Here is a 26,821-nt window from a genome sequence, read left to right on the forward strand (position 1 = left end):
CCTTTAAAGAAGATATGTCTATTTTATAATATTTATATGTCTGAACATAAGTGGCTGATTTCATGTTAAATGGGAAATTATTCCATAAAGGAGGTGCTCCAAAAGAGAATGCCTGATCCCCCTCAAGTCTTAAACGTGTTGTAGGTAAAGAAAACAACAGGGTTTTTGTTTTTTGATGATCTTCAATACCTGATGCCAAAAAGATAGACAATACTAAGTGACCCCAAAATAAAGTAAATTACATTAATAATAATTTCTTACTTCCTAAATGAAATAAATTATATAATTTTGTTAATCTGTCTAAGCTAAAAATGCAGCTTCAACTTTTAACACTCAAAAATCCAGTAATACTAGATAGATGAGTTCATCAGGCTTAACAGGAAGAGAAAAGTGAATGTTATCTGCATCACAATAAAACAAAATTCGATGCTTACGAAAAATATTTGCTAACGTAAGGAGAAAACAAGACAGGACCTAGAGGAGGGAAAGTTTTAAAAGCAATTAGATGTACTATGCATACACAGAAGGCAAAAAGTGACTAAAGTTGACTAATGCCATAGACTTAACGTTGGTTTTGATATGAGGCTGAGCGAATACTGACAGGGTTTTCTCTTTTTTCTTTTCCCAGTCTCGCAGCATGGTTTCAGGCAAGACAGCTCTGAGCGTCTCGCTTTGGCTCCTCCGCGGTCGGTTCGGTCCAAGCGCTCCTCAGGCAGGCTAAGCGGCTGCGAGCGGGTAATTGTCCCACAGACCTCATTACATCTATCCAACCAGCGCACGCATGCTTCCTTAAAACCACATAAACAAAAGCTTTAATCACACTCTGCTGCTGCCTTTTGCTTTTTTCTCAACCGTTTCATGAGAGTTGGTGGTTTTTGTCATGTGGTTCTTTAGTTTGCTTCACAGACTTCAGCTCTAAATTAACAGCAATTTAACCTTTTAATTGCTTTTTTACTGGGAGGTAACAACTATTACAAGACAGAAACAAGCCTCCAGAGATTTGTTAAGCCTAAAAATACTAGTTTTTCATTCACACAGAGTAGAAAGCAGAAAACAAATAGGAGATTTATAGATAACATTGACTTTTTCTCTTTTTGCAGAATGTTAACTTGTTTAGTTTCACAGCGTGTCTATGATTTGATCATTCATTAGCTGGATTTTCTTTTTTTCTTTTTTTATTATGGTGAGAACTAAGTTTTATACTTAGGACTGTATTTAGAAGTAGAACTCTATTCACTTGCCTGCTTTTTATCTATTCACTTAAATAGTCCTGAGAAAATGTTATTATTTTTTATAACGCAAAGACCACCAATTATTTATGAAAAACCTTTCCAGTCACTGAAAAAAAAAAACACTATAAAGTCAGAATTCTGAGTTATATGTGCTCACTCCATTTACAGTCAGTCGCCATAACAAGAAACTCAGAATATAACTCTGAATTCTGACTTTATAACTCTGAATTCGGACTTTATAACTCTGAATTCTGACTTTATAACCCAGAATTCTCACTTTTTAACCTGGAATTCTGACTTTTTAACCTGGAATTCTGACTTTGTAATTTATTTATTTTTTTATTATTATTAAATTATTATTTTTTACTATTCAGTGGTGGGAACGGCTTCCATAATTCTTGAGGTCATAAAAAATATTTAAACATTTAAGTGATTAAAAAAATGCCCATTGTATAGCGCATATTATATATTAATCTATATTTGTAGTGTGGCATTTCACACTAAATAAATGAATATTGTATGTAGTCTCCTAATCAGTTACGTGTGTAGTCAAAAAAATACAATTATAAGCAAGATAAAACATACAAAAAACATTGTGTTGTTTAAAGTATAATAACAGCTCAAGTTATTTCTCTCTTCAACAATAAATATGCCATGTAGTTTCCTAATCAATGTGACATGATAACAATTGTGTCCACAGTTTCAAAAAAGGTCAAAATACGAATAGCATATCATCATATTTTAGTACATGGGTTTACACTGTATTGTATTTCAGTAGCAGAGATGGTGAGGTTTGATGTGTGTTGTCTTTGTGTGGTGTCTCAGTCCAGGTCTCTGTGCTCGTCTCCTCTGCCGGACCCCAGTCCTCCTCTCACCTCCTCCTCCTCCTCCAGCCCCAGTGATTGGGGGGTGCAAAACCGAGTCCCAAGTCCAGCTCGAGGTGATTGAGACCCCACACTAAATCAGACATTATCCTTAAAGCCTCTACATGATGCAGCATGACAAACTAATGTAGACATATGCACATTAACTGTGGGGCCACTCAGAATTGTCCGCAGTGATTTGGTTTCCCTCCTTTTAAAAAAGCCCACAGGCATCAATTTAATATATAAGAGCATCTCCACAGCACTGTTTGGTGTTGAGTTGCTGATCTTTTTATTTTGCCACTTTCCGATACTACTAAATCCCAGGACGGACAGCGGCAGATTAAGTTATCAAGTCAAATGAGAGCCTGGGTTTATGTTTTACTTACATTTATTTTGGACAGTACTGACATATTTTTGTGAAATATAAGAATATAGACTGGGTAATAAATTGTGTGAGAATGAAGAATGGTGTAATCCATTAAATGCAGCCTCGTTGAACAAAAGAATAAAAAAAAAAAGAAATGCTTCCACATGCGTTTTATACAGTAAAATGTAGTTGTTTTTCTCCAGCAAATTTGGTGCTCATTATGTTGAACTGTGCCCCTGCAGGTCTGTCTCGAGGACCCAGTCCTATTTCTCTGAGTGCTCAGGAGTCTTGGCCTGTAGCTGCTGCCATTACCGAATACATCAATGCCTACTTCAGAGGAGGAGAACACAACCGGTTCGTCTAATCATCCTCACCTTTCCATCGCCCCCCTGTTCATCTCTAACCTCCTCTCCACTGATCTTCTTGTCTGTTTGTAATTGTTTCAGGTGTCTGGTCAAGATCACCGGTGACCTCACCATGTCATTTCCTGCTGGCATCACCCGCATCTTCACCGCCAACCCCAATGCACCAGTGTTAAGCTTCAGACTGGTGAACATCTCTCGAGTCGACCACTTCTTACCCAACCAGAAGCTACTCTACAGGTCCAGTATAATGCACTGGCACACTGCGTTTACACTGGTGTGTTTACATTTTAAAAGTTACCTTTTTATTTCAATCGCTATTTCATTCCAAAAGGCCTGTATTAAAATATGATAATGATTAGCCATTGACGTTCCTCAATGTCTCCATCAAGAGCCCAAGAACAAATTTTCCTATCAGTTGTGGAGTAAATTTAAATGTAGAAACTTCTTGAGTAGTATGTAATAACGGAATCATTTTACGTCTAGACTCAACCATATTCATCTGACAATGATGTTTTCATCTAAAAACACTCAATTTATCTAAAGCATTGCAAACTTAACATCACAGTCAGACATGCTTAGCAAAGACTCACCTGTTTTAAAGCATCATTGTTCAGTTTGTAGATAAGCCATTTAAAGGATTTGCTACTTTTTTCATTAATCTTTATTATAATTAGTTTTATTTAATAATTGTGTGTAGGCTGCATTTTTGAACTAAAGCTTAATGCATTTTGTCCATTTATTGTGGATGGAGATTTTCTGAGATGTTGTTTAACAGACGAACCCACATTGTTATACATCTGAATACAAAAACACACTGGTGTAAACGTAGCCAAAAACCGAGTTGTTTCTTGGTCTAGTAGAGGCTGTGTGGTGGACAGTTTCTGCTGTTTGTGTCTGCAGTGACCCGTCACAGAGTGATCCGGACACTAAGGATTTCTGGTTTAACATGCAGGCTTTAACGCTTCACCTGCAGAGAGAAGCAGAGCTCAATCCGCAGGCCTCTTATTACAACGTGGCTTTGCTCAAATACCAGGTCAGTCAACACAAAGCCAGCAAACACTAGCAGCTGATGCTGTCATCATCAGTGCGAGTTAAGCTCAGTCTTTGTCAATTCAGTTTCACTCCTCAACCTTGACACTAAGTTCTAACGGGCTGAAGTTTTTGCAGATGGTTCATTTGTTGTGTTATTTCACCATATTTCTTCCTTAACTTTTCTGAAATTAGTACAATGCTATTGTGCTTTCTGTAAATAGAAACATGTCTGGCAACATGGCACTTTCTTGAAATGTTGACCAATTGTCATTTTCTGCTCTAAATGTCATTTTTTATTTTAAAGGTTGAAGAAATTTCATCAATACTTTGCCCAAAAAAACTAAAATCTTGTTGTGCTCAGATGCACAACCCACAGAGTGGTCCCTTAATTTTATTTCCTGTATATATTGTAATTCAGATATTTCCTGAGTGCTAAATCAGCAAATGAAAACTGCTGCAAAAATGCTGAAAATTCTGCTTTAGTTCAAGCATCAAAATAATACATTGCAGCTTATTCTTTAGACACCAGAATGTGTGCTATTTTATTTTATTTATTACCTGAGCAAAAATATTGACTATCATACATTTTTAACATGATTAAATATACTAAAACATCACTGAGCGTAAAAATTGTCTATATATAAATCCAAAAATTGCTATAGTTTTGCCACTATATTTTAAAAATGACATTCTATAAAAACATTTAGGGCTCTGTTTTAACAATGAAGGCGCTAAGTCTAAAGCACATGGCACAAAAGCATTAAGGGAGTGTCCAATTTTGCTATTTTAAGGATGGAAAAATAGGATTTGCGCCCGGCACATGGTCTAACTTGGTTGTGCTTATTCTCTTAATGAGTTCTGGGTGTGTTTTGAGCATAACATGCATTAAACCAATTAGAGTATCATGTCCCATTACCTTTAAGACTCAGTTGCATTGCTCATTTGCTATTTGGAGACTCTGTAAGTGGAAAAACTAAACGCTTCACTAGCGAGAACACAGTTACAGAGCATCTTATGCAGGACGAGAATAAAGAATGAGCCTCCTCCATTCAGCCTCTTCACTTTCTCTTTACTTTTACTCTTTACTCCTTTACTGTCGTGGATAAGGACACAATGTTGTACGCACTCCACTAAAGAAATCCATTAGCCTACATTATTAATTCTGTTTGTTAAGCGCAAAGATTTGTTTCAAAACTCTTTCTAAAATCAGTTTTAATTTCAAGCAGATTAATAAATGAGCAGTAATGATGAAGTGTGGTCAAAAAACTGAGTTATATCCAAACACACATCTTATTCGTATGTCCCATATGGTGATGCAAATCTCCAAAACCAGACAGATGGAAAAATCTAAGCTTGTTTTTAATAAAACAAATATTAATATGAGAAAAAAATTTGTAAGGAATTATTTTACAGTAATTTAGAAATACTAAAAAATGTCAATGTTTTTAACTATTATATTTGATTTACCACACAAGTGGCAATTTCACATCTGTCACATTCATAACTGAAAAGTGTCATCCATAACAAAGCTTTTTCCTCATAAATGCAAAAATATTAAACAAAATAAAATCTATGATGTTTGTTCTATAATAAGCGAACTCTTCTCCTTTTGATTAGCTTTATTTCTTTTGGGTTGTGCAGTTTAATTCACAGAAATTCTACTAAATATGTTGTATACTGTAAACTCGCAGACTTTTTTGTCACATCCATAACTCTTGTTTATTTTCCACATTTAAAATATAAAACATGTTTACAGATTGATATTTTTCTGATCCCATAACTTAGTTGTTTTGCAAAATACAAACAGTTGTTAACGTATACTTTCTATGTGAATTTATATTTTGAGTTTTTACTGCGTCACATTTATAACGCTGGAATTGCTCATATACATATAATAAATAACACTGCAAATAATGAGAACATTATGCCTTCTTCATGCCTTTTTTCAGCTTATTCATGACGATTTGCATTTGCATAGAGGTAGAGGTTTTTATATTTATGTAGAAAATAGTAATGCTGGTCTGAAAATAGCAGCAAATCGTGGCAAACACGTCTTGCGCCTCATTGCGCCGGGTGCATGATAGGGCTCTTAAAATTGAATTAAACTTGTGCGTGACCGCCTATTTTTTTTTTGTATTTCAATGATACAGTTCATAAGTTTGTTTTTTCATTTGTCAATAAATATGGCAGTCTTCATGATGATGAAGCATTATTTCACCCAAATTGACCCACTTTTGCTTTAAAATCCACTCTAGATTTCGCTATAACTTTTAATTGAATCTTGAAAAAAAAAAAAAATTGTCTAAATAGTCATTTATTTAATCAACAAATTCTGTCGGCTGAGCTCAGCTTCCGTTGATCCTCCTTCATATAAATATGTTGCTTTCATACTTTCATCACGAGCAGTTGACACACAGGTTATAAAAGGTGTTTGATAAAAAATTCTGGTGCAGGTAATGATGAACTGATTGTTTATCTGTCAGGCTTCGTCTCAGGATCCGTCTCGGGCTCCTCTTCTGTTGTCTGCTGAGTGTCAGCGCAGCGGGACGGTCACCCGTGTCTCTCTGGATTATCATTGTTGTCCCGCCACTGCCCCCGCCACACAACTGACCTCAGTACAGGTGCTGTTGCCCCTTGACCACAGTGCCACCGACCTGCAGTGCCAACCACCTGCAGCCTGGTGAGTGGGTGATAAAACCCTGAGCACTCACAACCGCTGAAACTCCAGAGGGAAATACACTCAATCTTTTCTTCTGTTTTGATTTGTATGTCAGGAACGCAGAGGAGCGCCGGCTGCTCTGGAAACTGGCAAACCTTTCGCCAACAAACCACAGCAAAGGTTCATCCTCACCTCAAACTTCTCACACACTTCATGTTATGAGGAGGATGTTTAGGTCCATAATAATCTGGTTTCAGAGCTGAATAGAAACTTTTTTCCCACCAAAAGTTGATTGTTATTATATTTATTTAAATATTTGAAACCGTTCATGTTCTGTTCTTATCAGTGGCAAAAGAAGTACAGACAAATCACACTTGAGAAAATTAACATTACTCGCCCAAAAATGTAGTGCAAGTAGAGTACTGAGTATCTGTTGTAAATATTACTCAAAGTAAGAGTAAAAAGTCGACCTTTCAAAAGTACTCAAGAGGACTGAGTGATACGCTGTGAAAAGCTGATGCATTTACAAGTCCTTTCAGCATTTGTGTAAACGTGACATTCAGTAGTGGATTGATACAGTAAACATCCATCATCTTCTCATCAGTGACATTCAGTCTAAACAGTCTCTGGGTCAATGCGTGTAAAGATTTTAGTCATCTTCTTCAACACTTTTAATGCTTCCAAACACTTTGCTGCAATTATAAATCGCCCATGTCTTGAGGTCATTTATGATGCAGTTTACTTCTATGTGCAATTTGATTGGACAGCTATCACAGCACTGATTTTTCTAATCCCTATAGACAGGAAAGAATAGTGATTGCAGGTTGATGGAAAAGTACTGATACAGCTCTAATAATGTACTCAAGGGAAAGTAAAAGTCCACATTCATGAAACTATTTAGTGAAGTACAAATCCTGAGAAAAACTACTCAATTACAGTAGTGCTCAATTACAGTAGTGCTCAATTACAGTAGTGCTTAATTACAGTAGTGCTTAAATACAGTAGTTACAATGTCATTTGTCACTTTACACCACTGGTTATTACCATCAATTAATTTCCAACTGTAAAGAAGAAAAACACTCACTCTACATGACACATTTGAAGGTAATTATTAGCGCTCTTGTGCAGTTGTCATTCTTTTTCAGTAATAATAAAGAGGCGTTTAATGGAGATTTTTCCAACACATTTATAAACAGAATTATTTTAATAACTTATTTCCTTTGTCTGTGCCATGATGACAGTACATAATATTTTACTAGTAATTTTGTCTGTTTCATTGAAAGTTTTATTTTGAGACTTTTTTTAACTGAATAAAGAATATTACTTATTAATATTTATTTAATTATTTAACAGTAATATTAAAAGGCTAAATACAAAAATATTACTAAATAATGTCTGTTTATTAAAGCAAAATCATTTTAAACAAGATAATAAAGAACATTGATGTCATAAAATGCTCCAGATATCAATGAATGGTGTCAGCTCTTTAGGTTTAACATTAGAACTTTCTGAACAAATGAATAAAAAGATATAAATATGTCAATATCAGTTTTATAAAATGCTGAAAATATCAAAGTTCCAATCTTAATGTTGAAGTTCCATTTTGGAACGTTTTCACCTGAATAAATAGTTTTATAAAGTGCTGCACATGTCAGAATATGTAATGAATATTGATTTTCTTTCTGTATAAATAGTGTAGCGTTGAATCATATTAGCTGAGTGTATCTGTCTTCACTGATGCAGGAAGTGGGCGAAAGAAAGGCTGTTCAGATCTAGAGGCCAGCAAAAACACAGCATTCTGGGAGTTATTCAGATATGGCTACCATCAGGATGATCTTTCATCTGAACTGTGTGTGTGTGTGTGTGTTTCAGGCTCTGGCACGCTGTGCGCCAGCTGGCAGTGCCTGGAGGTTCCCCGTGGTCCTGCCCCGAGTCTGGCAGTGCAGTTTGTGGGCTCGGGGGCGTCTCTGTCAGGCCTGGATGTGGAGCTGGTGGGCAGCAGATACCGCATGTCTCTGGTCAAGAAGAGGTTTGCCACAGGTGAACGTCTGACCCACTTCTGCTGCTTTCCGATCAGCGTTCTCTCATTAGCGGAGAGCTTCATGACAAGGAATTGTAGGATGTTTAGGATGCTCTGTGTGAATGCGTCAACTCAGAGGAGCTGCCCATGTTTGAGATCAGTTTCTCTGACAGAATGGCACTGCTCTCTGCAACAAGCTCAGCTTTTCTGAAATGAACTTTATGGTGAAACCTACATTGAGCAGGCACAGTGATCACGGTTAACTGAGACTAAAACCTGAAGTCAGTTTAATGGCAACTGAAAAAAAACAGTTCATATTCCTTTCAAAAGAAGATTATTGTTATATATATATATATATATATATATATATATATATATATATATATATATATATATATATATATATATATATATATATATATTTTTTTTTTTTTTTTTTTTTTTTATTGATTATATATACATACAGTACACTCATAAATGAGTACATGAAAATAAATATTTTGATCAAATTCTTAGTAAATATACAGCCTATCATTTGAGGTGAAGTGAACAGTTCTGTCCATTTATAAATAAGTTTGGTCATCTAACATGTTCAGGAATCTAAAGAAAATACATGGTGGCACAGTAGATAGTGCTGTCGCCACACAGCAAGAAGGTCACTGGTTTGAGTCTCGGCTGGGTCAGTTGGCATTTCTGTGAGGGGTTTGCATGTTCTCCCTATGTTGGCATGGGTTTCTCCCACAAATCCAAAGATTTGGTACAGGTGAATTTGGTAAACTAAATTGGCCATAGTGTATGTGTGTGAATGAGCGTATGGGTGTTTCCAAGGGATGGGTTGCAGCTGGAAAGGCATCTGCTGTGTAAAACATATGCTGGATAAGTTGGTGGTTCATTTCGCTGTGGCGACCCCTGAATAATAAAGGAACTAAGCCAAAAAGAAAATGAATGAAGAAAATGCATTTAAATTTAAACGAGATATTGCAAATAAAAATGACAAACTACAACATTTCAAACATTTTTTCCTCTCAATTTTTTAGGTTTATTAATTTTATTAAATATTTTTCTAAAACATTAATTTGGGTGTACATGAGTATATTTATTAACCAAAGAAAAAAATAGGTTTACCATTATAATACTTATTATTCATATTCTTAACAACAAGAAAGATTTTGTATTTGTGTATTTAAAAGTTATGAATTCCTTGGTAATGCAAGAATTTTAAATGTTCTGGAGGTTTCGTTGAAAAAAAAAAAACATCAGAGAAATGCATACAGTTAAAGTCAGAATTATAACCCCCCCACACACACTTCTATACAGCTTAAAGTGACATTTAAAGACTTCATTCATTCATCCATTTTCTTGTTGACTTAGTCCCTTTATTAACCCGGGGTCACAACAGCAGAATAAAGCACCAACTTATCCAGCACGTTTTTACACAGCGTTTAAAATGGGAGTTATTGTAAAATGATTGTTTGTTTGGTAGAATATCCAAAAAAATGAGCTTAAATGGTCTAATAATTCATTCATTCATACATTTTCTTTTCTGTTAAGTCCCTTTATTGATCTGGGGTCGCCACAGCTGAATGAACTGGCAAATTATTCAGCATATTTTTTTATGCAGGGAATGCCCTTCCAGCTGCAACCCATACACACTCATTCACACACATACACTACGGTCAGTTTAGCTTACCCAATTCACCTGTACCACGTCTTTGGACTTGTGGAGGAAACCGGAGCACCCGGAGGAAACCCACGCCATCACAGGGAGAACATGCAAACTCCACACAAAAATACCAACTGATTAAGCCAAGGCTTGAACCAGTGACCTTCTTGCTGTGAGGTGATCGTGCTACCCACTGCACCACCGCATCAACTGGGGAAATAATTTTGACCTTAAAATGTTTGTTTTTAAATATTAAAAACTTCTTTTATTTAAGCCAAAATAATATACATACATATATAATATTATCAGACATACTGTGAAAATGTCTTTGCTCTGTTAAACATAATTTGGGAATTATAAAAAAATCTAATAAAATCAAAGGGGGCTAATAATTCTGTTTAAATGAATATTTAAACCATTTAAAAGGTAAATAGCAAGACATAGCAGACAGACAATCATAAGGGTTTCTAATTACACCTCACTGTCAATAAAAACCTGTTAAGTTTTTTAATGTTTTGAATCAAAAGTAAAAACTTTTTTTAAGGTAAGTGAAACTAAAGTTTGCTTAAAGCCTAAAGTTCAAGATGATCTAATCTCTGAACACATGTCTGACTACATTAGGAAAATGATCTGATTTGAGTTATGATTGATTGATTATTGATTATGAATCATGATGCATAGTTGTCTGTGTGTGTTTTCAGGAAAGTACATGGCCGGCTGTTCTTTATGAGTGACGATTGCTGCTCGTAGAACAAGGAGACTCAACGTTTGCACTTTTAAAGCTACCTGTGCTGGTGGAGAAATCCTGAAGAGGGAGAGCAGTGTACATACTGTAGAGTGTGATGTGTGGGACGTCACTTTTACCCATGATGCATAGCTCTAGGACAGCACTGCAACTGTGGACCACAACCAGCCTCTGCTCTACTTTTATCTCTGTAAACAATCATTTGTTCAGCGCAAAAACACTCTCTTATTTCACGTTTGAACAACCGGATGTACATCTTTTCATTTTAAGTGGACACTTGTGAATGAGTATGTATGTATAATGATAGAAAATTGAGTATTCAAAAAAGATTTACTATATATATATGAAAAAAAACAAACCAAGTCTGTGTGAATTTATAACAGACACAAAAGTGGTTTACACAAATTTAATCGACGTCTTACCAGTACAAAATACAATCAAACTAAGCGGCCGATGCTAAATAACCAGGTTTTTTTAAAGACACAAAAATAAGGGATCAATATAGTAGTGAGAAGAATTGCATCTACCTCCATAAAAATAATTCTTAGACAGAAGCCTTGAAACAACATTACAAAAAAACAAACTCCTTTCCCAAAAGCACACAACAAAACCATGACAGGCATTAAAGTACAGAGCCTGACGCTCACAGCCAATCACTTCCAGAAAACAAACACAAACACACAGCGAGTAGAAATGAAGCTGATCTTTGTGAAGAGCAGAGAGCCGCGTTACGGGCCGCTACCAGGCACCAGTAAAGATCCCAGCACAATATAGTCACAAACATCTCCAGAAAACCAGCCCATTGGCCACTAAAAGCAGGAAAGGTTGTACAGCACCAAGTGATGAGGCGTCTCTGTAAGAATCTGCATATTCCGTCTATTAAGGGTTCTCTATTCTCCTCTAGAAAACATGTTTTTTTGCTATCACGTACACACGATATCTACTTAAATAGGTTACAGTTATTTTATCTTTTAAAATCATCTCTGGTCGGTTTTATAATAAGCAACACACAAACTATTCACAACGTTGTGACTCTTTTCCAGTTACTTCAGAAGGCCTCGTGTACAGACAACATATCAATATATCAACATACCACCTCTTTTTTTATTTGAACTACTGCAAACATCTAAGAACTCGTCAAATAGCTACAAAACTAATTTCACAAACCATTTCTGCTTTGCTCGAGCAATAACGACCAACGGAATCTGTTTATATACATCCCGAGAGCTTTCCAACAACAGCGCGGGGCTTCCAAATCCACTCATCTCATTAGAAAACATCATAAAAGCTGGACGTCAATTGATTAAACCTACGAATGCTTTGAGGTATAGACTAGGCATCTCATACGGCCAGAGCTCTCATCAAACGGATGCTTCTGAAGGCTTTTCTCGTGTTGCAGCAAGTTTTGGGTGGAGGCTGAAAACGGGCGGCTTTGGGGTCAGCAGGTTGCATCTACGTCTGAGAGAGGGAAAAAATAAAAGTGGCTGCCGTTTAAAAAGGTGCTTTAGACATCTGAGGTTCATAGACGATACATTCATCCTGCGGTTGGAGGCACGGCCGAGGAAAACGACAGAAGGTCAAAGAGAAAGCTCTAGTGTTTCTTTTCTCATCTAAGGCACTGAAAGAAGACTATGGCACATGAAAAATAAACCACACGCCACCAAACCAGCACATTCTTGCTTCACAGTCGCAGAAAACCTAAAGGAGACACACGCTGACCCTACTCTAAAGACGGAGATGACGTTTGTGTCTGTTAGATCTCCTGCAGGGAGTGAGGGATCTCGATTCTTTCTCTCTTTACCGCTGGTTCAGTCAGGCTTCTCTCGCTCATCCTCGACATGTCTCCATCGCTGGTCATGTCGTCTGAGAATGAAGTGTCTATGCGGGAAAACAGAGAGAGAGGTTTAATAGAAGAGAAGACGAGACTTCAAAATCAATGCAATATTTTAGGCTGGGGTTTGAATGGGTTACCTTGCTCCTTGAGGGATGGCATTAATGAACTGAGGTCACTGAACTGAAAATAAACAGAAAAACATTAATATATATTTATAGAAGATTTTTTCAACACATTTCTAAATATAATAGTTATATTATATCTAATAAGTGATTTATTTTTTCTTTGTCATGATGAGAGTAAATAATATTTGACTAGACATTTTCCAAGACACTTCTATACAGCTTAAAGTGGCATTTAAAGGCGTAACTAGGTTAATTAGGTTAACTAGGCAGGTTAGGGTAATTAGGCAAGTTATTGTATAATGATGGTTTGTTTTTACGGGGAAAATAGCTTTAAGGGGCTAATAATTTTGACCTTAAAATAGTTTATAAAAAAAATAAAAACTTCTTTTATTCTAGCTAAAATAATACAAATAAGACTTTCCGCAGAAGAAAAAAATATTACCAGACATACTGTGAAAATGTCCTTGCTCTGTTTAACATAATTTAGGAAACATTTAAAAAATAAAAAAACAAAGGGAGGCTAATAATTCTGACTTCAACTGTATATGTTATCAATCTTTTTTAAACAATCTTTAAGATCAGTATTAGTCTACCTAAAATAATTTTTTTTCTTCAAATAGTTACAGAACAACTACTGATGTCCAATGAGCTGCCTAATAGAACTTAGTTAAGCCTTTACATTTCACTTTCAGCTGAATAATAACATCTTGCAAAATAACTAATATAATATAATATTATATTATAAGCTGTCTTTATGGTAAAAACAAACAAATAAACAAAAATGATGTTTAAACGTGTTTAAAAAAAGCTCTCCAATTTACAGCACTTTGCAAATATTTTTAAATTGACTAAAATTTCACAGAGGGGCTAGTCATGTTGACTTTAACTGTATATAGACATGTATTTACTACATTATTATTTACATTTCATTGATATTTTACAGCTGTAAAGATAATTTAGTTACTACAATCAATAGACAGACGAACAGATGAAATACTACACAATATAAATATAATAATATTATTGTTTAGACACACAACAGGTATATTCATATTTTAAAAACAAAATTAATATGTAGACAAACTGAAGCTAGAGCGCCGGCATGCAGTAAGCTGAATGTGTGTGAAATGTGCAGATCTCCTCACCTCCCCCATGACAGCAATTGGAGTCTCTCCGGTTGCCTGAGCCACACGGTGTTCCACCAAATAAAACATGTACTCATCATAGAGCAGACGGATGAGGTGGAAGGAGCCGAAACTGGCGGCCGAGCGCAGAGTCAGATCTCTGATCACCATAGAGCTGTAAATCACATGACAGAGACACATTCAACACAACAGCAGGTACAGTGTGTGTGCTGCATTCAACAACTCTCTTCTCAAGATCAGCCGTTAGAAAACTGGCAGGTAAAGCACCAGTGTTACACTCTCAATTTGTTCCCCAATGATACCTTTAAAGCTATAGAAAGAAACGAAAAAAGAAAAAAAAAATTTCAAAACACGTTTTGCTGCTTCTCAAAGATTTGTACTTTACAAACACCATCCCTTCTGAGAGTATGCTGTTCTCTGATTGGTCTATAGCTCAGTACATTACAGCAAATGTTAAAAACAAAATGTATTTACCTTAAATGAACTTCATCTCGAAAATCTTTCTTAATCCTTGACATCTTTAGAAACTGTAGGACAGTAATGATGGCCTCAGTATTACCATATTGATTCAAGTCTGAATCTAATGGTTAAAAAAAGTTCTACTAGTTGATTAGCCCAATGGGCTAATTGGGCAAAAGGGAGCATTTTGAAAACGCTGAAAAGCCTGTTTTAGTTTGGAAACACTGATGTTTCGTTTTAGTGCAGACCAACTGAAACACCGATTTTTGAAAACAGAGCCGTGGCTATCCACAACTCTGACCGCTCTTCTGAACTATTGAGTAATGATGCCTGGTTTCATCAAACCTCTATCATAAGACCACTCACTACACAACCAGTAGACAGCCAGAACGGATGCCAGCAAAATATACGCATACCCAGTGAGCATTCAGGCTGTTGAGTGTTTTCTCAAGCAAAATAAAAACGGCAGTCTGGACAAGGAGTGTTTTCATTCTGAAAAGCCATTTTTAAAATGTAAACGCATTAGTGTAAACGCACTCATCTTTTTTTCTCCCTTAGCTAAGTTTTAGGCATATTTGTATTTTGATTATAAAATACAATCAAAAAATCCAGAGGGACCCCATAGTGAATTTGTCTTGTAGACTAGGATCTCATTCTTTCACTGCTCTTTAGACTGACATTACACACTGATGATTGCTCAGGCAGTTCTAAAATAGATTGCTTCTTTTAAGGGATAACAACTTAGCTGTGTACATTCGTCTTTAAAGAGGAGCTTTAGGCAGAAATCACGTTAAGGGGTTTAAACATAGTTGTGTTTCAACAGCCTGTGAATATAACCAGCTATTAATACTATAGTTGAGTCCCAGCCATTAGTGATGATCTCGCCCTCGTAAGCAGGACATTGAATCTGCCACTATGCTGACACACAGGCATTTGTTGCTCCACCCCTTTTGAAAAGAGCACAGTCTAATTTGAATTTAAAGCGACAGTCACCAAAATAGCACTATAAGAAGCAAAGCTTAAATAGGGCAGTTTCAAAGAGTTTTAACACATCGTTTGTGGGGTGTTTTCAGCTGAAAATTCACATACCCAATCTACGGACATCAAAGACTTATTTTACATCTTATAAAAAGGGGCATAATAGGTCCCCTTTAGAACTTTGTACAGACCTTATAGCACGTCATGATTTTGCCAAGTACAATGTGATCCTCAATTAACATCAATGTTGATCCTGGAGCATCATTTTTGTTAAAAAATATAATCCATACCTATTCTCTACCCCTAAACCCAACCATAACTGTAAATTATTCCCAAAGTAGAGGGGAATAATAGTTGGAAAACAATCATGTAGAAGTGCATAACCGTAAGCCTAAACTTAACATAAACTGTACACGTATCCCTTGATTGGAATGTTGTTCAAGGATCAACAAAGTTGTTAATAAACAATGATGTCCTATTTGGTCAAATCATCCACAAACTGCTAAAGTTCAACAAAAAGACTTTAAGAGGCCTAGTAATGCAGTGAAAGTATTTTTTAGGGGTCTCGTACCTGTAGAAGGACCACTTGAGCAGAAACTGGCGTGCGGCACGAGGGAAGCTCAGACTGCCATCATAGGGTTTGAGCACCTGATTGACGACGTTATCCAGCCATGCGGCCCATTGATCCAGAGAGCTTTGCTGCTGCAGGGTCGCCTTAAAGTCCAGCTCTAAACGCTGAACAACAGACTCATCACACTGGCAGACCCAGGACGCCTGCTCCTGTGACAAACACACACACGCATTGTGAGCAAAGAAACAACACACACCTTATACACATTTCATCATTTACACAAAGAATCAGGGAAGGAGAGTAACTTCTAGACTGTAAATAAGGGTGGAATGTTAAGAAGAGGGTATGATGTGACATTATTATCCTCACAGTTAATCCATGACATATTAAAAGGCAATTTAACAGAATGAATGAGTTACTTTCAGTAAAGCATCCTCAAATGAGAATATTCTTAAACTCCTAAACTACAGACTTTCTGCAGCAATATTACAGACATTCAGGTAAAGACAAAATTTCACACGAGGATAATTAATTTAAAGGTCCTTGTTTTTTTTTCTCAAATATTTCCCAAGAGATGTTAATTAAACCGAGGACATTTTACACAACACATTTTTCACTTCCTTTTTTTAAGTTTGCCTGTAAAAAGTTAAGAATAAAATGCAAAAAAAATTCTAATGTCAATATTGTTAACCCCCATAAAAACTCATAATTTTTTTGATCGAACAATGATGCTGATATGCCTTGCTAATAAGATAATGTTTTGATTGAGCCTACAGTAACTTAATTGTCTACCAGAGTGCTTCCCTTCCCCCAGAATTGGAAATAGTCTGTCCAATTAGAAATGAGATTTATTTGGGGCTTTCTGTGTTACACTTGCACAGAAAAATTCAAGTCAAGTTCAAAAATATTAAGTTAGTTCCACTTAGTAAATAAAGCATTAATTTGATAGTTCACCAAAAAGTGAAAATGTAAGACAAAGCAAGGCAAGTATATTTATATAGCACATTTCATACACAGTGACAATTCAGAATGCTTGACATAAACAGAAATAAAAGACACAAGTATAAATAAAATGGAAATAAATGTTATAAAAACAGATGAAAACCGCCTAAAGACACAGCGTTTTTCCATATTCTGAAACACTGGAGTATCATATTTTCTCATTTTACTCTGGGATTTTCTGGGGAATTACCTATTAATCTATTGGACGTCTCCAACAGATTCGATGTTTTACTTAAAGTCAAAAAGTTAAGCTTTACAGCTCTAATTACACACCCCTTCTGGAAGTCCAATTCTACCAGTATGGTGATGGCCCATGTTAAATCTTTTAACTGCCCAATCAGATACAGTTTTTCCATATTCCAAAACACAAATGTATCATATTTTCTCATTTTATTCTGAGTTTTCCCCATTCTGGTGATCACCCCCCCCTGTGGACTTTTTCTGTACCTATCTAATGGACCTCTCCGACAGATTTGATTTTTCACTTAAAATGAAAAGTTAAGCTTTACAGCTCTAATTACGTCCCCCTCATAGAAGTAAATCGCATGGCATCTGATTTTAACTAGCTAGCTTTAGCTGGCCAAACATAATAAAAAGTCTTGGTCTCAGCCAGATGCCAGGGATTTTAATGTAATACTATTTACTCTCCTTCAAGTGGTTCCCAATCTTTATGAGTTTCATTATTCTGTTGAACACAAAAGAAGATATTTTCGCGAATGTTGGAAACCTGTAACCATTGAAATCCATACTAGGAAAAACTTATTCTATAGAAGTCAATGGTTACAGTTTTTCAGCTCTCTCTAAAATATCTTCCTTCAGCAGAAGAAAGAAAGTCAACCATGTTTTGAACAAGTAAAGGGACGTTAAATAATGGCAGACTTTTCAGTTTTGGGGCAACTATCCATTTAACAAGTCTGATTTACTGGGTTAAAGCTACACCTTATAATAATAATAATATCACAAAATAGACGCTTGTTAATGAACACTATCAAAAAAAAAAAAAAAACGCATTCCTATTTGTGATTTGTAATGCCACCTTAAAACACCAACTATTTTCATGATGGATTAATATAGACGAAAGACGTTTTTATCTGTATATGGATTATTCATAGCACAACCTATTTTTTTGAAGTGATCCCCAAACCGGAAATGCAATTTATATTTTGAAAATCAGTAGAAGCTGGATTAGTAAAAGCTGGATGAACATGAGCCAGAGAATAAGAGTGATGAGAGCCACAGACCTGCACGTTGGCAAAGTCTACTCTGTTGAGGTCGCTGAGCATCTGATTGATCTGGGAGGTGTTCTGCAGGACGGCCCGCGCTGCCTGAGCCAGGTGATTGAGAGAGGTGTAGCGACGCAGGGTCTGTGCAAATGCACTCACTACTGCAGCCTGAACAGAGCACAGTAACACACTGCTCAAACACTGCAGCACTTTTACAGCACACACTCAAATGATTTAAAGACAGTCTGCATCAAATTTCATTTAAAGGTGTGATTTCACATTAGCGCAGTGAAGTCAAGGTAAGGTTTAATTTTTTTTTTAAATAATGTTCAATCATCTCTCAGTACAACAAATGTGTTAAAATTAAACAACATGCTCATTTTGAACTGTCCATGATAAAATAATAAGTGATCATACTAAATGTTTTATAACAAAACCATTCATTTATATTAGGTGTAAATATACCCTACATGAAGTCAATGAAACAACAGTTACACACGCACACATCATACACACATATACACTATATATAGATATGTACAGTGCTCAGCATAGTTGAGTACACCCCATTTTGAAAATGACTATTTTATCCACTTCTCAGTGAATATAGGCAATGTATTTTTAGTGCATTTAAACAAATCAGATTTATTAAACAGATATATTTATTAAAATAAAATTTTAGTCACCAAACATCTTTAGAAATTGAAAGATAATACAATTAAATTCAACTTTAAATTTAACTTCTTTTTATTTTTCAAATTTGTATTTAATATTTTTCTATAACATAAATTTGGGTGTACTATTTTTTTACCATTATCGTCAGTTATTTTGTTAAATAAGCTCCAGATTTGGCTTCAGTACTGACTAATCTAATGTATATGTGCAAATATAATATTTTATAGCTATTAAAATATGAATTTAAAAGAGAGATTTGTGACGGTGTACTTATATATGCTAAGCACTGTATAAACACACACAAACACAGACTGTAAACATACACACAAACACACACACATTACAAAATATTTCTAATAAAAATATTTTTTGCACGTTCTATACATGGTTTAAAATATAAGATTTATGTAAAAAATATATATATAACTGATTTAAACTTATTTGCAATAGCAATTTCTTAAGCTCCATATCAGCATCTTATAATGAATTCTCAAAGATCATGTAATATTGGGAATACTGTGTAAAATGTTAAATTTCATCTGAAATAATATTTTATTATTATTATTACAATTAAATTATTATAATTATATATTTTTTTGCAAAATCATTTAAAAAACAATCTTATGGATCTAAACATTTAGATACAGAATCACTTGCAGTTGCCCTAATTAAAAAAATCATAAAAAATAATAATCCTAATAATAATAATGGTAATTAGGGTTGGGCGATGTCGACCAATTTGGCATTGTACAATGTCTAATGTGAAACATCGCGATAGATGATGGCATCGTCATTGTAGGCGGAGTTGAATTAATTATTATGAATAATTAATTAATTAATTAATTGATAACAAATGAATAATTAGTAGCCTACTGTTCCAACTACCTGACCCGCATGGTCTTAGTTTTACCCATGACCAAATCATAAGTAAATAAAGTTACACACAAATTACCACCTATCAATTACTTTTTCCACAGGACTCTGGCATGAATAGGCAGAGTGTTCTGTGTCGTTATAATCACGTCGACAAACTTGGTTGATAAAAAAGATGCACAACCAACAGAAACAAACCAACAGTATCTAAGGTTTTCGCTAAAATTACAGAGTACAAGCGTATAAGCGAAAGATTGAAGCAATGTACTGATGCTGTGACACGTTACCTGATGGATTCAAAAGACCAAAGAATCGTTAGATTGAGACAAGAAAAATTAAATATCACATTTAACAACTATAGTGAGACTCGATCCAGTGGTACATCCTTAATAAACTGTCCGACGTGCACTGCTTTCTGGGGTTTGTGCTCAAAGCACTCGCTGACTGCTGGAGCTCAGACGCACACATACGCTGCAGTGCATGACATAGTGTGTGTATGTGTTTGTGTGTGAGTATGTGGTCACATGATGTGCGTTTTCAGCGGTATAGTAAGGAGGGGGGGCTTTTCAGAATTTCTAGGTGAAAAGCCAGTGTGGACGTAAATGTTTGTTCTCCGTAAACATTTTCATTCTACAATGCCAATTTTAAATTGAAGACGTATTAGTGTAAACGGGGCCTAAGTGTGTATTTGTCGCAAGCGGGTTGCTGCTGCGATGTGGGCGAGGCGGAGGATCGCATTGCCGGTTTTGCATCATGATGTCTATAGGCCATCTGTGATTGATGATGGCATTGTTTGTCGACCCAACACTAATGATAATAATAAAAACAAACTTTGATCGTATCTCTTTAAGACACTTGTATTTTTAAGTGTCATTCATAAGATTATAAATGTTAAATTTTAAATCAGTAATAATATAATAAAAAATATAATAAACAGATAAGCATCATAAAATAAGTTTGCATAATAAAATAACAGAGCATAATACATATTTTTTACCTTATTTATTTTCTTAAAAGTGTCTGACTGAGCATGATTTAAGTGATTTCAAAAAACAGTACGCGCACACACACAAACACACACGCACACGCACACACACACACACACATGCACACTTACCTTAGTGCTGATGATCTCCGGAGGGAAGTTAGTCATGGCTGAGGTCAACCAGCCCTCTAGACTCTTAGCGAAGTTTCTGATGGCTTGAGTGAGGGTGCCTGCAAAATCACATTTCCCATCAGTCATGCAGTCAAACAGCTCATGTCAGCGTGTGTGTACAAGAGAAAATACTAACTGGGAACAGGCCGCAGCACATCAGGGATAAGGATCTCCACCAGTGCCTGATACAGGATGTGATCACAGCTCCTCATCCACTGTTTAATTGGCTCATATTTACACAGAGTGATCAGCTTGTCTCTGGGGAATCCTCTGATGTCCTCCACATCCTCCTCGCTGAACAATACACACCAACATTTGTTCAGACACAAATCCAGAGTAATGGTTGCATCAAGAAATGAGATAACAGTAAGATAAATAAAAAATAAAAACTTCATTTGTTATATTAGTTATATATTGTATTCGTTATATTTTAAATAAAAGCATATGAAGATGCATTTTTACGATATAGATTTTAAATGAACTAGATTAAAGTACAAGACCAAAGTGCATATTTATTAATGTACTCCACAAACAAATAACAAAAATAAATTAAACACAATTAAGAAGCTCTCAAAGTTTCACTCAGAAAATGCAATATAAAGAATTTAATACTTTATTCAGCAAGGAAACACATTAAAATTGATCAGATGTGACAAGCTAATTTAAATATTTAAAAAGATTTTCATTTCAAATAAATGCCTTTTTATCCTCAAAGAATCCATTTTGTGGGAACAAAGCTGCTGATTAGGCTACACAAATGTTTTCAACTAAATGATTTGTCGTTGTTTTTACAGCAAGAGATAAGTAAATAGAGCACTGGTGTGTTTTGACAGTGTTTTTGGTTTTTAGATTGTTTTTGGTAATTTTTATTTTACGTTGTAATAATATTTTTACAGCTTTACATATAATATAATATAACATAATATAACATAATATAATATAACGTAATATAATATAATGTAATATAATATAATATAAAATATTATAATATAATATATGTATTACTATAATATAACAAATGCAACATTGGCAATATCAATGACCTTGAACTTTGGAACATTACAGTAGCTTATATTTAATAGCAGATCATACCAAAAAAAATGATATTTTAAAATGTTGATTATTTTCTAAGATCACCAAATTATTTAAAAAAAATCCTAGATGCTTTCAGGTTTTCCATGAGCGTGAGTTTTGTTTTTTAATTGTTGCGTTCCTTTTTACTTTAACTATGAACTGTATAGACATGGCACCTGTTAGGTATGGTAGTGGCTCCGTCACTAGAGGGCGCTGTTGAATGCCAAAAGGTCTGCCACAGCTTCTCTATGAGATGAAATTGCAGGTTCATCACAACATCCAGAGTAGCCTAAAGGAGAGAAATCAGGTTTATTATAACAAAGTTTCTTGTGTGCATTAAAATCATTTAAACAGGAAAAATGTTTCTCCTGATAACACAATAACAACAAAATTACAAATGATTCCGGAACAAAAGCTGTGTTTTGGGGGGCTGTAGGAAGATCTCATGAATATAGAGTGTGAGAGATGAGTGTTCCTCCATTATTTGAAGTGTCTTTTGTCTTTCCTGATGGCTCATCTTGAATTTGGCCCACTCATAATACGGCCATCCATCAAAACTCATTCGCTCCTCATTCTGAAGCAGCATCTTCAAAGCAACCCACCTTCTTATAGAAACTGCCTAAATGGTTGCACAACACTAGCCACATATATAAATTCAACTTCATTTCAGGTTCTGTTTAAGGTGACAGACTGCAGGACAATATGTTCAAATTATTTTTGTATTAAAAGTTTTTTTAAATGATCTATATAGTTGAAGTCAGAATTATTACCCCCCTTTTTCTTTTTAAATATTTCCCAAATGATGTTTAACAGAGCAAGGAAACTCACAGTATGTCTGATAATATTGTCTTATTTGTTTTATTTCGGCTAGAATAAAAGCAGTTTTTAATTTTCTTAAAACTATTTTAAGGTCAAAATCATTAGCCCCTTTAAGCTATTTTTTCCATAAGAACAAACCATCGTTATACAATAACTTGCCTAATTACCCTGACCTGCAAAGTTAACCTAATTAACCAAGTTAAGTCTTTAAATGTCTCTTTATGCTGTATAGAAGTGTCTTGAAAAATATCAAATGAAATATTTACTTTCATCATAAAATAAATCAGTTATTAGAAACGAGTAATTAAAACTATTATGTTTAGAAATGAGTGGAAAAAGTCCTCTCTCTGTTAAACAGAAATTTGGAAAAAAATAAACAGGGGGGCTAATAATTCTGACTTCAACTGCATGTTTAAACTCATCTGTATAAATGTCCAGCACATTCACTAAACTTTGAACAAAATCACATTCAAAATGTTGTTTTTACTAAAATTCATTATGATTAACTGACTCAGATCAGACCCACTTACGTATGATCAATGGATAAGAAAAAAAAAATGAAGTTCTTATTGCCGTAGACTCCAGATGAAAATATATAGTAAACAGCCACATTATATACATAAGTATATCAAACATCTCCCAACCATCTCAACCCACACACCCCTCATTTTTTCTTTTTTCTTTTTTTTAAACTCCAACGCAATATATTTTCATTCATTTAATTTTTTTTTTGCTTAGTCCCTTCATTAATCCGAGGTTGCCACAGCGGAGTGAACCGCCAACTTATTCAGCATATGTTTTTTACACAGCGGATGCCCTTCCAGCCGCAACCCATCATTGAAAAACATTCACAAACACTCATTCACACACATACACTATGGCCAATTTAGCCTACCCAATTCACTTGTAGCGCATGTCTTTGGACTTGTGGGGAAAACTGGAACACCCGGAGTAAACCCACGTGAACACGGAGAGAACATGCAAACTCCACACAGAAACACCAACTGACCCAGCCAAGGCTCGACCAGCAACCTTCTTGCTGTGAGGCGAACGTGCTACCCACTGCCCCACTGTGCAGCCCAAGATATAGATATATAATTACTGTGCAAATGTCTTTTTCTATTTTTTTTTCTTTTCTCTCTAACTAATCTTTTCAGTATCCATCTGAATTCTTATTACTTGATTACTGATGTATCTTTTAGTGCTGCGTTGTTAAAAAAAAAAAAATTATTATTATTACATAATTGAGTCAAAGGTTTTTACAGAGGGGTTTTGGGAATAAATTTTAACCAGAACTTAAAAAAAAAAATAATAAGAACAGTCATAATTGATGCATATTGTAGCACAAAATACAAAAATAGCCACATTTCGGATGAACATATGCCAATTTTAAAACCTTTAGAATACAAATATGAAAAAAAACACAATAAGTTGATGAAGATTTAGTAGAAGTAGAGATTTCTGGCTCAGTGCAGGAAAAAAAATGTATGACTTAAAAGATGTATTATTACTTAATATGATTAAGTGCAACCAAAGACATACTTAAAGGGACAGATTTCTTAAAACTGAAAATTGTGTCATCATTTACTCTCTCTTCACTTGTTCAAAACCTGTTTGACTTCTTTTGTGTTCAACAGAAGAAAAAAAGATAATCTGAAGAATGTTGGAAAGCAACAGCCATTGACTTCCACTATGATTTATGTCCCTGCTATGACTGCTGCATGACTGCTGGTCTCCAACATTCTACAGAATGTCTTGTTTGTGTTCAACAGAAGAAAGAAACTAGTTTGAGGTGAGGAAGTGTTTATTTGGGGTGAACTATCCTTTTAAAAGTGTATTGTAGATGTCTTTTTTTCTTGGCTATGAAAAAAAAACAAACATTTTGTGTACCGACAGGTGCATGAAAACCTTTAGTGTCTCTCCGTAAGTCCAAAAAAGACGTTTTAGTGTGTGTGGTGAGGATGGCATTTCAGCAAACTGACATGTGAAAACAAAAGTAGGTGTTGCTGCTTTAGTGCGGAGCAGAACTGAGAGTGTGTGTTTGTCTCAGATTCTCCTCCTCGATGAAGACACACACACACACACACACACACACACACACACACACACTACTGTCTCCAGTTACACAGCCCCCCTTCCTCCTCGCCCTCCCCGCCAGTCACATGCTATGTTTTGGCTTGCACAGCCAGGTCACTATGGCAACCTTGTTTACTGTTTCCCCAGCAACAGTTCAAACAGCACTCCAAAACAAAAAAAAGAGAAAATTCTCCTTCCCGGACAAACAAGCTTTGGTACCTTCGTGAACAGAGGGGAAAGCATTAAGCACTTTAAACCTGCATCTACAGCACTAGTCTGTGGTTTTTAAACAGTATCTCACTTATGAGTTTATGAAACAGACTTTTCATAGTTCAGGAAGAACACAGAGCTGAAGAGTTTCAGCAGTATAGCTAACGTTACTTATCAGTTTGGAGATCATACGTTGACATTTTTGAGCTATTTTAGTCAAATTACTATAGAAATGATCCTTACTTGCTTGTCGCTTTGAATAAAAGCATTTGCTAAATGACTATAAAAAGATATGTTGATCAGTTTCATAACTTCCTCTCTTTTTGATTGCATGACAACCACTGGAAACTTTTTAGCTAGAGCAACAAATGAGGAGTGACAGAATGTTTTAGTGTTAGCTTTGTTTCTATTTTTAGACCCATCTGCCATGAAATCTCATCCAGCTGCACATAAATGTGTATTAGAACATACTTACACCTGGTCAATAGCTATTAGATCGTGAAAACACCAGGAGTCCTTACTTTATACGTGGATTACTCAGTTATCTGAATTTTAATGTTGACCTGACATAGAAACAAGTTTTTAATCTCCAAAAAAAAAAAAAGAGAGACAATTTTAAGCAAAGGTCATACTAAAAGTCTGAACCAAAGACTGCCTTTTTTTTTACAAGACTATTCAATTGAATTGCGGAAAAAATTATACAAAAAATTAAGAACATAAAGAAAATAAAACCATTACAAATATATATATTAAAACTCGTAAACAAGTTTTGTGATCTATTAGAATCCACATAGCTAATTTTGTCATTAAGAGATTTATTTGTGAATGAATGATAATATACACTTACCGGCCACTTTATTACGTTCACCTATCCAACTGCGCCTTAACACACATTTCTAATCAGCCAATATGGCAGCAACTCAATGCATTTAAGCCATGTATACATGGTAAAGACAATCTGCTGCAGTTCAAACCGAGCATCAGAACAGGAAAGAAACGTAAAAACAAGAAACTGAAGCTACAATTTGCACAGGCTCACCAAAACTGGACAATAGAAGATTGAAAAAATGTTGCCTGGTCTAATGAGTCTTGGTTTGTGTTGCGACATTCAACAACATGAAAGCATGGATCCATATTGCCTTGTATCAATGGTTCAGGCTGCTGATGGTTGTATGATGGTGTAGGGGATATTTTCTTGGCACACTTTGGGCCCATTAGTACCAATTGAGCATTGTGTCAACAACACAGCCTACCTGAGTATTGTTGCTGACCATGTCCATCTCTTTATGACCACAGTCTACCTATCTTCAGATGGCTACTTCCAGCAGAGTAATGCGCCATGTCATAAAGCGAGAATCATTTCAGGTTTACTGTACTCAACAATTACCAGATCTCAATCCAATAGAGCACCTTTAGGATGTGGTGGAATGAAAGATTCGCATCATGAAAGTGCAGCTGACAAATCTGCAGCAACTGCATGATGCTCTCATGCCAAAATCTCTAAGGAATATTTCCAGTACCTTGTTGAATCTATGCTACAAAGGATTAAGACACCCTGGTTCTAGTAAGATGTACCTAATAAAGTGTTCTGCTGAAGTCATGTAAACATTACTTATAGCTAGGCCCTCAAAAAAAATCTGTGCACATAGAAC

The 26,821-nt window shown here is 35.4% G+C and overlaps 2 protein-coding genes across 7 annotated transcripts in view; one reads left to right on the forward strand and one right to left on the reverse strand.

Moving 5' to 3' along the window:
* Positions 1-11,528, forward strand: part of fcho1 (FCH and mu domain containing endocytic adaptor 1) — a 72,879-nt gene extending 61,351 nt beyond the window's left edge. The window contains exons 19-27 of one of the 2 annotated variants that reach the window (NM_001423857.1): positions 629-735; positions 2,058-2,172; positions 2,708-2,819; positions 2,912-3,067; positions 3,731-3,863; positions 6,346-6,542; positions 6,637-6,701; positions 8,394-8,561; positions 10,906-11,528. In NM_001423857.1, coding sequence (NP_001410786.1) covers positions 629-735; positions 2,058-2,172; positions 2,708-2,819; positions 2,912-3,067; positions 3,731-3,863; positions 6,346-6,542; positions 6,637-6,701; positions 8,394-8,561; positions 10,906-10,934 — 1,082 coding nt within the window. In that variant the 3' untranslated portion in view covers positions 10,935-11,528. Of the gene's footprint in view, positions 1-628; positions 736-2,057; positions 2,173-2,707; positions 2,820-2,911; positions 3,472-3,527; positions 3,659-3,730; positions 3,864-6,345; positions 6,543-6,636; positions 6,702-8,393; positions 8,562-10,905 lie in introns of those variants that run through there. The other variant, XR_015496801.1, reaches the window with a different exon arrangement.
* rfx2 (regulatory factor X, 2 (influences HLA class II expression)) overlaps positions 11,342-26,821 on the reverse strand; it is a 65,108-nt gene continuing 49,628 nt past the window's right edge. For 4 of the 5 annotated variants that reach the window (XM_087263256.1, XM_087263255.1, XM_087263254.1 and 1 more), the window contains 8 exon segments: positions 22,241-22,353; positions 21,127-21,284; positions 20,952-21,049; positions 18,305-18,454; positions 16,062-16,270; positions 14,054-14,207; positions 12,921-12,963; positions 11,342-12,827 (listed from right to left, as the gene is read on the reverse strand). In XM_087263256.1, the coding sequence (XP_087119382.1) occupies positions 12,703-12,827; positions 12,921-12,963; positions 14,054-14,207; positions 16,062-16,270; positions 18,305-18,454; positions 20,952-21,049; positions 21,127-21,284; positions 22,241-22,353 (1,050 nt within the window). In that variant the 3' untranslated portion in view covers positions 11,342-12,702. 5 annotated transcript variants of the gene reach the window in all.

Source organism: Danio rerio, chromosome 8, assembly GCF_052040795.2.
Source record: "Danio rerio strain M-AB ecotype USA chromosome 8, GRCz13ab, whole genome shotgun sequence".
Lineage (NCBI taxonomy): Eukaryota > Metazoa > Chordata > Actinopteri > Cypriniformes > Danionidae > Danio > Danio rerio.